Source organism: Callorhinchus milii, unplaced genomic scaffold, assembly GCF_018977255.1.
Source record: "Callorhinchus milii isolate IMCB2004 unplaced genomic scaffold, IMCB_Cmil_1.0 Scaffold2, whole genome shotgun sequence".
Lineage (NCBI taxonomy): Eukaryota > Metazoa > Chordata > Chondrichthyes > Chimaeriformes > Callorhinchidae > Callorhinchus > Callorhinchus milii.
Window position 1 is genome coordinate 32,791,289 of NW_024704743.1, and position 14,218 is coordinate 32,805,506.

Consider the following 14,218-nt stretch of genomic DNA (forward strand, 5'->3'; position numbering starts at 1 on the left):
GGTATATTTGTTTGTTAGGGATGGGGGGGGGGGGTGTCAGATGAGACAATAATCTATTAGTTGGGGGCCTTCAGTGCACTATGATGGGCGAGTGGTTTATGGGAAATTTGAAGGAAATCCCCAAAAAGTGGTTTGACTAGCATTAGTCCAATTCTATTTTTTTCCAATTTGTCACAATAAAGTGGAAGTTCTGTATTTTAAATTTGTATCTTTGAAACTTTGTCAACAGATGTACTTTTGTTTAATATTTCTATAACATGCTGTACTGCACCTATCAGTTTCAAGATTTTGATTAAATCTTGGATGTGTTTTCCCCACTGAAACCCTTATTTATCTTATTTATCAAATGAAATTGTATAGAAGGCAAGCTACTGTTGAACAATCAACAGTACGTATTAGGTTATAGTTTGGACTGCTCTACCTGTTTTTAAAATTTTAGAGCAATGAATCAGATTGGCAAAGATACATGGTTTTGTAAAATTGTAAAAAATTCACTTTGAACGTAGGTCCCTTAAAGGACATAAAACAATAGTCGTTTTACTTTAAAAGGAAAGCAGCAACATTAAGGGCCGTTAAAATATTTTTTTAATCCACAAAATAAAACCTGGTGTCAGCCTGGCTCAGCTGGTAGCAACTGAGTTAGAAGATTGTGGGTTGGTACTGACGCTCTAGTGCAGTGTTGGGGAGTCCTGCTGCATTGTCGGAATTGCTGTCCTTGAATAAGACATTAAGTCAAGGTTACATCTGCCTGTTCAGGTTGATGTTAAAAATTCCTGGGCACCATTCAAAAAGAGAAAAGAGTTTCATCTTTTGAACAGTCCCTTAGATAAAAATAGTCATTCTCTTCATGGCTACATGTGGGACTATGCTGTGTTCAATTGGTTGCTACAGTCCCCTACATAATAGTTACTACACTCTACAGTACTCATATATTCTGCTTTTAGATGTGTTAAAGTACTATATCAAGTACAAGGATTATTATTATAACCTGATTATTTTTCCAGTTTTTTGGGAATCTAATCAGGACAGACCTCATTGCAGATAAGATCAGACAAATACAAATTGGCCACGATGCTAACTAAATCATTGTTCCACCAAGAATTATGCTGCTACTATAATACTTTCCTACCCTCTGACTACCCGCCCCCCCACCACCGTCTCTCACGCACACACATACACTCGAGTCTAAATATTCTGCTTCTGACTTTTTCTACAATTACGCTGCAGCAAAAAAATCCAATTTAGCGCATCCCTTGTGAGGCTACTACAGAGGCTTAGCAACTTTGTTCATGTGCACAACTCAATTCACGATGTGCTCGCATTCCTAGAAACTGATGCAAGTGCACCACAGAAAACAATGGCTGATTTGTTTTTTTAGGGCAAGTTCAGAGATTTTTTTNAACAATTTGACTCACCAAAATGCATATATTTATTGGCAAATTGGTTAAAAACTGACTTTAATGGTTCTTAAACAATTTTTAAATGGGTTGTGCAAATAGTTCAATTTTAGTTTGACAGAATTTGATATTGCACTAGCTTTGTTACCTAATTGGACATATTTGCATTTTAGACCAACCACATATTGCTGAACAGTTTGTGTCCCTCCAGCAACTGAATCATAACTTAAGCAGGTTAAGTGAGCATTTGTTCTTAACTACTAATTTCTGGTTCATCATAGTTGTATTTTTGGAATGAAATTGCAACTTCCATGTTGTGTGATTTCCTGTTTGGTTTTGCTTTACGTGATGTAATTATTTGTACATAGTAATACAAACTACCTTTTTTAAGATAAAAATGATCTGTGTTGTGATTTGCTTTCCAAAGGGACCTTTTCACTTACATGGTACAATGTCGTAAGGCGCTGAATTATACTTACAAGGGTGTTTTGCGGTCTTTTTATATTTATAAGCAGCTGCATTATAGTTAAATACAAAAAAAGGACCTAAACAATAATCTTTGGCATTTATTTCCCTATTGTATTGTATTGACTTGAGCTTGAAACTCCAATGTAGTGCTGGGTTGTATTGTAATGTCGGAGGCACCATCCTTTGGATGAAACGTTGAACTGAGATCCTGTCTGCCTGTTCAGGTGGACATTAAAAATCCCTTGGCACTATTCGAAAATAGAAGTTTCTCCTGATGTACTAGCCAATAAATCCTCTCCAAAAAATTGGTCATTCTATGACTGTTCAAGAGACATTGTTGTGGGCAAATTGGCTGACGTGTTTTGCTCAATCCACTATACAGTATAATCCTGTGAAGTGCTTTGAGATGTTTCAACGATGTGATAATGCTCTATATCAATTTGCAAGAATAATTATTATTATCATCTGCAAACTTTTAGATTTATTTCTCCATTCCTAGGTCCAAATCATTTATGTACAGGGGTTTCAAGTATTGGCCCTGAGGAACACTACTTACCACATTTATTTAATATCCAGCTTCTTGGGACATCCTCCCAATGTGAAAGGATGCAATGCAATTTGTTGTTGAATAATTGCCCTTACCCCCAACTCTTTGGTTTCTCCCTGTAGACACTTCTCTATTCATTCAGTCTTCCCTTTGATCACATATGCCCGGATCTCAGTCATAAGTCATTCGTGTGGTACCGTGCAGCCCTTGACACCGTTGACCACTCAATCCTCATCCACCACCTCACCTCAACCTTCATTGTTCTTTCCTTGAATGGTTCAGATTGTGCCGCTCACACCATCTCCACAAACGCTTTCTCCTCTAGCCCCCACATCGTCTTGTCCGGCGTTCTTGTCTGTCAGACATCAAGTCCTGGATGAGAGCTAACTTTCTTCAGTTGAACGTCAACAAGACTGAGGCTCTCCTGATTGGCTCCCGTCAGCGCCGCCAAACCTCCGGCGCTGACAGCATCACCATCCATGGTTGCACCAAGCTCCCGCTCCATCCACTCAGCAAGCTCCAGCCTGCTTCATGTCCTCTGCCTCGCCTGCCCCACCATTGGTGGTCAGGCCTTCTGACACTCTGCCCCCACCCTCTGGAACTCCATCCCATAGTCCCTCTGCCTCACTCCCCCCCCCCCCCCCGTGCCTCCGTCAAGACCTCCACTTCGACTGTGCTTTCGATCACATTGCTTGCCTCCCTGCCCTCCACCCTACCCAATCCCGACAACCAGCTTGGGCCAAAACTGACTGTCCAGAGCCTTGGGACGTCCTCCCGACGTTAAAGACGCTATACAAATGTAATTTTGTTATTGTTGTTGTCGAAAGCCAACTCTGATAAGTAGTCATTTGAGCTATTTCCCTTGGGATGGCGAGTTATCACTGTACCTTATAAAACTATGGCCCTTAGTCACTAACAATCACATTTCTGACATGAAGCTAAGAGAACCTGTGTGAAGGCAAATGTATAAAATTCCACATGAAACTTGGCAGAAAGAAAAACCAGTGGAAAAAAAACAGTAATTGCATTTTGCATGATACAGGACATTAATACCAACTGATAACCTATCTATTAGTAATAATAATAATCCTTGCATTTGATATAGCGCTTTTCACGTCTGCTAGATGTCGCAAAGCGCTTCACAGAATATGCTGTAAAGTGAATTGATTATATATTTGTGGGTGAAATGCAGCAGCCAATTGCGCACAGCAGTGTCCCACAAACAGTCGTGGATTGAAATGACCAATTTATTATTTTTTTTGAGGGATTATTATCAGGCGTGTGGAGTAAGGAAACTTGCCCAAGGTTTCACCCTGCCGGGAATCAAACCCAGGTCTCTCGCTGACCAGGCAAGTGCTCTAACCACTGAGCTACAGGACTCCACTATTGGTTTGGATTTGCACAATACAGACTTTCTTAATTTAGAAAAATGAGTTACTATCCTGAGCAGGTTTATTCAATGTGGTTTAAATTTATACATCCTAAGACATTCCCTGTGACAATATAATTATTTAATAAAATCCCACCTGTTCTAAATGAAGGGATTATAGAAGGGATGTAGACGCACTGGAGAGGGTGCAAAGGAGATTCACAAGAATGATCCCAGAACTGAGAGGTTACATCTATCAGGAAAGGCTGAACATGCTTGGACTCTTTTGAAAAGAGGAGGTTAAGGGATGACCTGATAGGTCTTTAAAATTATGAAAGGTTTTGATAGGGTAGACATGGGGAAGATGTTTCCACTTATGGGGGAGACCAAAACCAGGGGCCATCAGAGAGTAGTGGGAATGTGGAACATGCTACCACAAGGAGTTGTTGAGGCAAATAGCATAGATGTATTTAAGGGAAAGCTAGATTAGGAGAGATGAGGGAGAAAAGAATAGAAGGTTTTGCTTGAAGGCTTAGTTGAGGAAGGGTAGGAGGAGTCTCACAGGTGAAACCTTACAGCATATTCTGTGAAGTGCTTTGAGACGTCTAGAAGACGTGAAAAGCGCTATAATCAATTGCAAGGATTATTATTACTATGTGGAGCATAAACACCGGCATAGATCAGAATGGCCTGTTTCTGTGCTGTATATTCTAATGTATTCTAATGTATGAGAAGCAATACAGTGATTTGAAAGTGCTCTCAACTCAGGAAACAAAGGTCTTGTGCCTTGGCAAGTGTAGCATCAGAGAATAGTACTTCAATGTTGCGAATCAAACTGCTAATAAAAGTTCAAAAGGTAAAATGTAGTCTAAAGTACTCTATGCCATTGAACAGCAAAACCTAGTAAGAATATGCATCATTAGAATTGGTAACACTGTGAACACCAGTTTAATATTTTCCAACACAAAAACTATTCATTTACAAAATTCAGTGATAAATATACTAACAAATAGTTTAAAAAGATATGTGTTTTAGTGCTGGTAATTAGGCATGCAATTGTTGTCCTCTCGAGTTTGCAGTATTTAAAATAACTATTGAAGTTTAATTTTAAAGGCAAAAAAGGCACATATTTGAAGAAAGTGCAAAGTAATTACTTGGCATTTAGCAGGAATACTGTACAACAAAATCAAACACCAGTCTTTTAGATAAGACATGGAATCTTCAACTGCATAGTTATCAAAATAGCACGTGAATCTACCTTTTACTAATGTAAACATATAAATCAGTAGACGATTAAGAAATCTGCCTTTTTCTTATGTTCATATATTTACCATTAGCATTTAAGCAGCATTACTTTTACCTGAAATTATCCAAAGTAATTTCCCACAGTTAGAATGTTAGACTGCAAGGAACAGTAAACATTGCCCAATTTCATGAAAGATTTTGATGTTGAATCCGTATTGCTCACTATACCCAGAAATGTTAGGCAATTGTAACCCATTCTTTGTACTGCTTCATTCTTGTGACTGTGAATGTTCTGCTGGAAAGTAGTCTTCTGTTTTAAAGAGAGATGCAGGTTCATACTTTCGCTGCTGTTTTTTTGGAGAGGATGATTTCTGCAAGAAAAAAAAAGCAGATCAAATGGAATGGAAAACAGATGATGATCTAAATATCACAGTCTCTACACCATATAATACTTGGATTTTGAGGATGGGATTTTTCTTTTAAAAGTTTATCAATCCGTTTGTAAACTTTAGAAAAATGTGATTAACCCCATACACCACCTACGGAGTATTTTGATTGGGAAATGTCACAAACTCACAATGAGTACCAGGAAGGTAAGTATAGAATGATAACAAGCTCATTGCTTCAACAGATAATCCATAATCTGGTCCATCATGCATGTCATTAGCACTCTTGCATCTGAATCAGAAGGTTATGGGTTCAAAATGTTCTGCAATGGTGTCTCCCTACTTTTGCTAATTGTAAAATAAAGCAGAACTGAAGAGTACCTATCTACTAACCTTCCATTCTACTTTTGACCTCCCACGTCTGTCCTAAAAATGTTCTGCGTTTCATTTATTCCCAACAATGTTGCCCTGGGAGAGTGAGCAATTCCATTTTAACAATCTATCTCTGGAATTTCCATGTATAGGCGGGATGCATGGAACTCATTTGGTTTGGATAACCTTAAGTGTGGTGATGAGTTTTGCATGACCCCCAAAAAATCCTGGCATGAACCTGCAGTCTGCAAATTGACTCGGAAACACGGAATTCAAATCTTGTCTGAAAGTAAGCAGTTCGAGAACAACTGGCCAACAAGAGAAGATTGTAAAAGTATTACTACAAAACAACATGGTCCGAAACTGAACGAGAGATGCGAGGGTATAGAAATACAGCTGATGCAAGAGAGGAAAACAAAAGTGAATGACATATCTATTCTGTAACAGTATCTGTACAGTTCTGCAAAGCTCAGAATTCATACAAGATTGAAGCGAACCTACTCCTATAGTTCAATCTGCATTTCATACTAGATTCAGAATGCATGCCGTGTGTCATTAGCACCACAAAATGTTGTGCAAGGCAGTAGGATGTTGTCACCAGGCATTTTCCTAGCAGTCTGGTGGTCCATTCATTAGCGTCACCATTGGCAACATTACTGCAAGTCAGCAGACTCATCAAATCCAGTTTGAAAAGGGGAAGTAAATAGAAAAGCTCTGCTCATCTTATAAATAACCACCCTGTGAATATGATTTATAATTTAGTGAAGTTCAATTGAAAACGATTTCATGTAAAATCATCGATTTTTCAAAATAAGGTATAGACTTCATGAAAACAGATCTCAACAATTTCATCAATGAGAACTTGCAAATATTTGAAGCAATTTCCAACCTTGGTGCCTTAATCTGTTTGTGTACCAGTGTAAATAGACGGTAACAGATTTCTCTCAAATTAGAAGGCAGTAACCCAACTATAGGGCTCATGGTTTAAACAGTAACTGATAGCAATAGTTATGTACTTAGGCATACACGAGTACACCATCTTGTTACCCCTAGTAGCATAAAACGCAATGAAAAAGGGACATTTAGTCTTCAGCTCAATGTGCGCAAAACTGAGGCCCTCCTGATTGGCTCGCGTCAGCGCCTCCGCACCTCAGGCGCTGACAGCATCAGCATCCAAGGCTGCACTCTCCACCTCTCAAAGCCAGTCAGGAACCTCGGCGTTTTGTTCGACCCTGAGCTGTCCTTTCTCCCTCACATCCGCACCACAACTGGCACCGCCTTCCATCACCTCCGGAACATCACCAGACTACGGCACTACCTCACCCCTCACGCTGCTGAAACCCTGATCCACGCCTTTATCACCTCAAGGCTGGACTATGGGAACTCTCTCCTCGCCGGCCTTCCCGCCACCTCCCTCCACAAGCTGCAGGTCATTCAGAACTCTGCAGCTCGTGTACTGTCCCATTCACGGCCTTGCTCCTTCCTACCTCTCCGACCTACTATCCCCCTACCTGCCCGTACCCTCCGTTCCTCTGGCTCCGGTCTGCTCCGCATCCCCCGCCCCAACCGCCCTACCATCGGTGGTCGGGCCCTCAGCCTCTCAGCCCCGAGGCTCTGGAACTCTATCCCCCAGTGCCTTCGCCTCCTTCTTCAAGGCCGGCCTCAAGACCTTTCTCTTTGACCGAGCCTTCAGCTCCCCTCTCGACTCTCTACCCCCTCCTCCCTCCCTTCCCTCCCCTCACCCTGACCATTTCCCCCCTGCTCGGGTACCGACCCAACTGTCCAGCGCCTTGGGATGTAAAAGGCGCTCCTTAAATGCAATCTTGTTGTTGTTGGTCAATCAAACATTGAGAGAGTTGAGTCCCTAGGTCTTTGTTACGGTGCTCTGGTTTCCTGCTCAGCGGCCTCAAATGTCTAGTCAGAAACTCATGCAATTCTTATCTGTAAAAATCAATTGATAACTGATTTTGCCCTTGATGAGGGTCAATATCTGAAGCTGCACAAGGAAACAACTGTGACCAAGGAAACAACTGTGAACCTCTGCAGTTGCACAGACTGCACAGGTGTATCAGAACACAGGATTGCTAAACTGGAACAAAATAGATTAAATTGCCACATGGTCATTGTAATCCTTTTGTTTTGAACAGCTTAATTTGGGAGATAGTTGATCTATAGCAATAATCACATTAGGTACTTGGGCACAACCTCAAAATAAAAGAAACAGTATTGTTCAAGGGGCTTTAAAGATTCAAAAGGAATGTTTCTTCCCCCACCCACATTTAATTTTTAAAATTTAAAACAGCTAAAATTGCTCATATATCTCCAACCAATCTGGCTTCCCTCAGAGAAGTTAGAATCAGTGACATGACAGTCAGACTATTGTATCTGTCACTATCTTGTGCGCACTAAGTGAAGCAGCGACAGACTGCCTGAAACAGAAAGAGGCAGATGCAGTCTACTCACCAGTTTACATTAGTAAATTCCATTTACATTAGTAAATTCCATTAGTAAATTCCAAGGAATTAGAAACACCATTCAATAAATAGATAGTGTGCAGCGTTGAATGCAGCGCTTCGTCCATTTACAAAAAAAATTCAGCAGGAAAAACTCACATTAAGGAACGATTGAGCGCTAAATGAGTGCAATATTTTTTTGAATGCATTTGGAAACATCCCCAGTTCAGCTTCTGCTTGTGTTACTTGCTCATCAAGGGCACCTACGTTCTGTCCTATCATTTTCACAAAGACCTGTAAAAGTAGATTAAAATAATTTGGTTAAGGATCTGAAACACACAGAATACCGACTACCCTTTTAAAGAGAACATAAAAATTGCTTCAGCAAGTACCCTTATCATCACATTTTACGTCAATTCAAAGGTTTCTATATTAATAATAATCCTTAGATTTGATATAGAGCCTCATCACATCTTGGAGACGTCTCAAAGAGCTTCACTGAATACACTGTAATGTGAATTGACTATATTTTGTGGATGAAACGCGGCAGCCAATTGCACACAGCAGTATCCCACAAACGATCGTGGATTGAAGTGACCAATTTTTTTTTGAAGGAATTATTACCCCCAGAAAAGCGATACGCCAGTCGACTAACAACCAGGCTCCTACTTACTACTAGGTAAACAGAGGGGTGTGGAGTAACGAAACTTGCCCTACGTTTCGCCCTGACGGGAATTGAATCCCCTATCTCTCACTTGCAAGCCAAGGGCTCTAACTATTGAGCTACAGGAGTTTGTGCTAAACTTGTCATTTTACAGTGACCAAAAGTGTGACTGTTTATTAAGTCTGACAAGGACCATAAGGTCAATCCAATGGTAATAACCACATGAACGGTTAAAGCTGGGGAGCAGCTGTTTTTTCTGAATGGAATCACAGTTGTGGCTTTCATTGTGTGAACTCAGCTTATTTACCATTTAGTCACTAACTTTCAACTAGCAGTTGAAAAATGTAATCTTCCAATTTCTGAAGGTAAAATGCTGTAAAAACAGAATTAAAGCATAGAGATCCAAGCTATTTAATTTTTTNACCAATCTGGGAAGAAATAATATTTTTCAGGTCAGACAACAGCAATTCTCAACACTGATCAAACTAAAACTAGGATCATTAGTGCTGTGTCACAGGTGACTGAAGTACGATGACTTTTCTAGCTCTTTCTGTATCTAGTACTGATCAGGAAATTGGCGAAATAAATGAAAGAAGAAAGTCACATTCAATACAGAACCAATTCACACCAGACGCATTCACTTCTCATTTCAAATCCAATAAGATTGCGCCACTGTCTGCCGCAAAAATGAGGATTATACAAACTAAATTACAAAAGGCTATTCATCCAACAGTCGTGTCAAACCAAAGTAAAACACACAGCTCATTTGATTTCTAATAAATTTACATTCCTTGGCTGCAGTAAAGTTCCCTCAGATTGGGTTGTTTGAAAACTTGTTCTTTTTGCTACTGTTACAGTGATCGTACAAGTTAAGAAATGTTATGTGATCAGTACCACAAAGAACAAGAGACAATTTAGCTCATGTACAAAATACCATCGTTACTTCTGCAATCTCCTGAGAGAAAGTCATACTTTACTGCTGATCACCAAAACTTTATCAGATCAGCAACTGACAAAATATCCCCAAAAGATAAATTTGGGATAACATAATAAAACCTGAACTCGGACATACATGGCCTTTAAGCCTGAAATGCTTTCTGCTGCCATGTCAACCACTGTGCCAGGATTTCTCTCTTAATTCCCTTCCATCCTCACATGACCTACCTGCTGCTAATTCCTCCGAATTTAACAGCCACTGCACTCAAACAAGCAAACACCACTCACACTGGTGGAATTTCCTCTCGCAAGAAGAGAGCAAACAAAGAGGATCCCAAGAGGTAGTGGGAAGGAGCAGAACAGTAAAAACAGAAACAGAGCAAGTCTTATAACACGAGAATACAAATGCTGCAGTAAGAAAATATTATAAAGCTTCAAATGCTAGTCACCCCTAATGTGCGACTGGAGATATACCCCATATACAGCATCTCTGATTTATAGTGATTTTCTGTTTAGTAATATATTCTTCACTCAACATTAAATTTGAGGGAACAACGGGACTCTGGAATGTAAACGTGAAAGCATCATAGAATGAATGTGCTTTTTCAAGCACAATAATGATCAACTAAAATATGCCAGGACTGTGCCCAAGACTGTTTTGTAAACTAAATCTCAGGAGCCTCGAATGACATTTATAAACTGTTTGAGGTAAAAGGCATCGGAATCCTGCTTTAGGTGACAGAATTGCAAGTCACTACTATTTATCCCTTCCTCCAGAAGGTGGACACATTAGGAAAAGACAAACAAATATTGCTTTTGCTCCAGTAGAGTCGCAGTATGTAGGCAACAAATGTTGCACAGAACAGACATAGTTTGGCTGGCGGTGCAGTTTACTACTGTTCAGAGGATTGGTATTGAAGTAAGATTAATGGAAAAAACATTCCATTTTGTCACACGTTTGGGAAAAGGCACTAGATTTTAAAATTATTTTAATACCTGTATTGAACTAGCCTCCTGGTGGATGCAAATAATGCCATGAGAGGCATTAATTGAATCTTTAGATAAGTGAATCAGATTACGCTGCTGACTGTGAACAATATGGAGCCAATGGAAAGACAGGCATCTCTTGGACAAGATCCAAATGAGAGATTTTTAACCATTTTACCCTCTAGTTTCCAGCGATTACTTCCTTTAAAACTGCTGACAAATATATCAGTTTTCTATAATCAGCGGAAAAAACAAAATATCTTTATTTGGAACAGATCAAAAGGTTCTATAATTGTTTGATCAAGGGCTTCCTCGCTAGGGATTGGGAGGGAAGGGAGAAGGAAATTTGGATTCCAATCCCTGCATTCGTGGAAAACCTTGGGTTAAAGATTCCAGTGAGTATTTATACACAATTATAATAGGAAATCCCATTAGGGGACCCAAAACACCAAAGGCAATGAATCTAACACTCTATGGAATTGTTCCCCACAGTTCAGAGAAGGATCATTCTCTGATACTTTAATCCTCCTGACACTCTCAATATAGGCTCATTCGTGAATAACTGTGGGGCGACAGAGTGATTTGATACCAGCACTTGTGGAACTGCACTCAACTGCCTGTTCCTTTTGGAGGAGAATTTTTTTTGGCAAAGTGCAACAATTTTGAATATTTTACTGAAGTGTTTCGCCCACAAATATACAATCAATTCACTTTACAGTATATTCTGTGAAGCCCTTTGGGACGTCTAGAAGACATGAAAAGTGCTAGATCAAATGCAAGGATTATTATTATATATATCAGTGTACAAACACTCAGCAGATTACTCAAATACTCAAACTTATGTATATAAGTGCTCCATCTGGTGGCTAATCTTAAAGCTAGTGAAACTCAGCCACCAAAAAAAGCTCGAGCAGTGGTTGAGAATTTGATTAAAATGTGCCCTCCATTACTGGGGTCAGCAAACTAGTGATTGAAGCAACACTTTTGGGGAGATAAGAAAAAGCCTTTACACCCAACTGACCAAGTACTCAATGTCCTGACAATGGATGTCAATGGTGTGGGGGGCGGAGGGGGGAGAGGGGGGCGGGGAACTGTGGAATTGGCTCCTCTTGAATAATTTCTTAAAAAAAGTAATAAATTGGTCACTCAATCCACGAGTTGCTGTGCGCAATTGTCTGCCTCGTTTCACCTACAAAATATACAGCCACTACACTTTATAGTACATCCTGTGAAGCGCTTTGAGACGTCTCGAAGACGGGATAAGACTCTGTATCAAATGCAAGGATTATTATTATTATCTGAGACTATTTAATTCTGAAGCACAGAAAGGTTTATACCTCCTACTACTTTGACACCCCAACTCCCCTTGTGGTGCCCATAGTCTTGCTGGCGGGGGTAATAGCCTGTTTCTTTTTAACTACAAAAGAGCCTGGGATAGCCCCGCTTACCAACAGTGTAAAGCAGTCTTCCAGTCAGAGCAAGGAGCTCTACTTTAGAGACACACAGAAACGTAAAGAATAGACAGGAAAGCAAATAAGGCTGACCATCTGGAGCAGGGATAGCCAACTCGTGGCTCATGGGCCACATTACACATGCGTACAATAGTCACAGCTTGTTAGCCGCAAATTGGCCATCCCTGATCTAAAGGTCTTCCTTCCTAAATCAGATGAATACAATTGCAGTAAACCATCGGTGATCAAAGCTAGACTCCAGTAGTACCCCAACACACACTAAAACCTTGGCTTTGGCCAACCTGCGTTTAATACTCCCCGGAATTAGGTGAACAGGATCTCTCCCTCCAGGAAGAGAGTGTGCATTCCATTCCAATAAATATCTCTGGAATTTCCATGTGTAGGTGGAACGCAGACAATTCTGTTGGCTTTGGAGACTCTTAGGCATGGTGATAGATTTCCGCATGTGTCAGACACTTGGCTGACCAAAATAAAAAGGAAATCAACAGCAACAACAACTTGGATTTATATAGTGCCCTCCACGCCGGACGGCTTCTCAGAGCGCTTTACAGTAACGGATCCCAAGGCCGAGCCAGGGAGAGGGGGGGGAAGGTGGCCAAAGGCGCGGCTGAAAAGAGAGGTCTTCAGCCGAGACCTGAAAATAGGAAGAGAGGGGCTGAGGCGAAGGGAGTGAGGAAGGGAGTTGCAGAGCCTCGGGGCATAGTGGCTGAAGTCACGGCCTCCGAGGGTTGAGCTTGGGGGACAAGAAGGAGGCCAGACCCGGAGGAACGAAGGCAAAAGGTGCTGTTTTGAGGAGAGAGGTCAGAGAGGTAGGGGGGTGCAGAGGAGTGGAGGGATTTGAAGACAAGAGTGAGGATCTTGAAGGCGATCCTCTCTGGGACAGGCAGCCAATGCAGTCTGGCAAGGACGGGTAAACAGGGAGCGGAGTTTGTTGCGGGTTAAAATGCAGGCGGCAAAGTTTTGTATAATCTGGATTTTATGGATGGTAGTGGATGGGAGACCGGCGAGGAGAATGTTTGAATAGTCCAGCCGATAGGTGACAAATGCACGGACCAGGGTTTCAGGGGCTTTCGGAGAGAGGTACTGGCGGAGATGGGCAATATGTCGGAGGTGGAAGAAAGCGGTGCTAGTGGGGGACCGGATGTGGGGGAGGAAGGATAATTGGGGGTTGAACCTGACGCCAAGGTTGCGTACGGGTTCGGAGAGTTTTAGGGGGAGGTCGGGTAGGTTGAGGAGGTGAGCCCAGGTCACAGATAAAGAGGATGTCATTTGTGACTTTCACAAGCGCAGTCTCTGTACTGTGGGCGGAAACCAGACTGGAGAGGTTCGAAGAGGGAGTTGGAGGAGGTGTGTGCGAAGTTGATTGGCAACAACGTGTTCTAGGACTTTTGTGAGGAAGGGCAGGTTAGAAATAGGACGGTAGTCACTGGGGTTTGAGGGATCTGGGGAAGGTTTTTTTGAGGAGGGGGTGATGACAGCAGTTTTGAGGGGAGCAGGGACTGATCTGGAGGCACATTGGCGCGTTTCCCCGCCCAACCTACCCACATTGGGCGCGATCCCCGCCCAACCTACCCACATTGGGCGCGATCCCCGCCCAACCTACCCACATTGGGCGCGATCCCCGCCCAACCTACCCACATTGGGCGGGATCCCCGCCCAACCTACCCACATTGGGGGGATCCCCGCCCAACCTACCCACATTGGGCGGGATCCCCGCCCAACCTACCCACATTGGGCGGGATCCCGCCAACCTACCCACATTGGGCGGGATCCCCGCCCAACCTACCCACATTGGGCGCGTTCCCCGCCCAACCTACCCACATTGGGCGGGATCCCCGCCCAACCTACCCACATTGGGCGGGATCCCCGCCCAACCTACCCACATTGGGCGGGATCCCCGCCCAACCTACCCACATTGGCGG

General features: G+C 42.0%; 1 protein-coding gene and 1 non-coding gene across 2 annotated transcripts; both read right to left on the reverse strand.

The window, feature by feature from the left end:
* Nucleotides 1-3,720: 3,720 nt before the first annotated feature.
* Nucleotides 3,721-3,792, reverse strand: trnat-ggu. The gene has a single exon. It is a non-coding gene; the product is annotated as a tRNA-Thr (tRNA).
* Nucleotides 3,793-4,728: 936 nt separating this feature from the next.
* On the reverse strand, nt 4,729-8,531 carry bloc1s4 (biogenesis of lysosomal organelles complex-1, subunit 4, cappuccino; the record flags this gene model as incomplete). Its single annotated transcript, XM_042346789.1, is given in 2 exon segments — nt 4,729-5,397; nt 8,397-8,531. Coding segments are annotated over 2 exon segments (237 nt in total), but the record flags the coding sequence as incomplete, so codon positions are not given.
* Between the last annotated feature and the right edge of the window lie 5,687 nt (nt 8,532-14,218).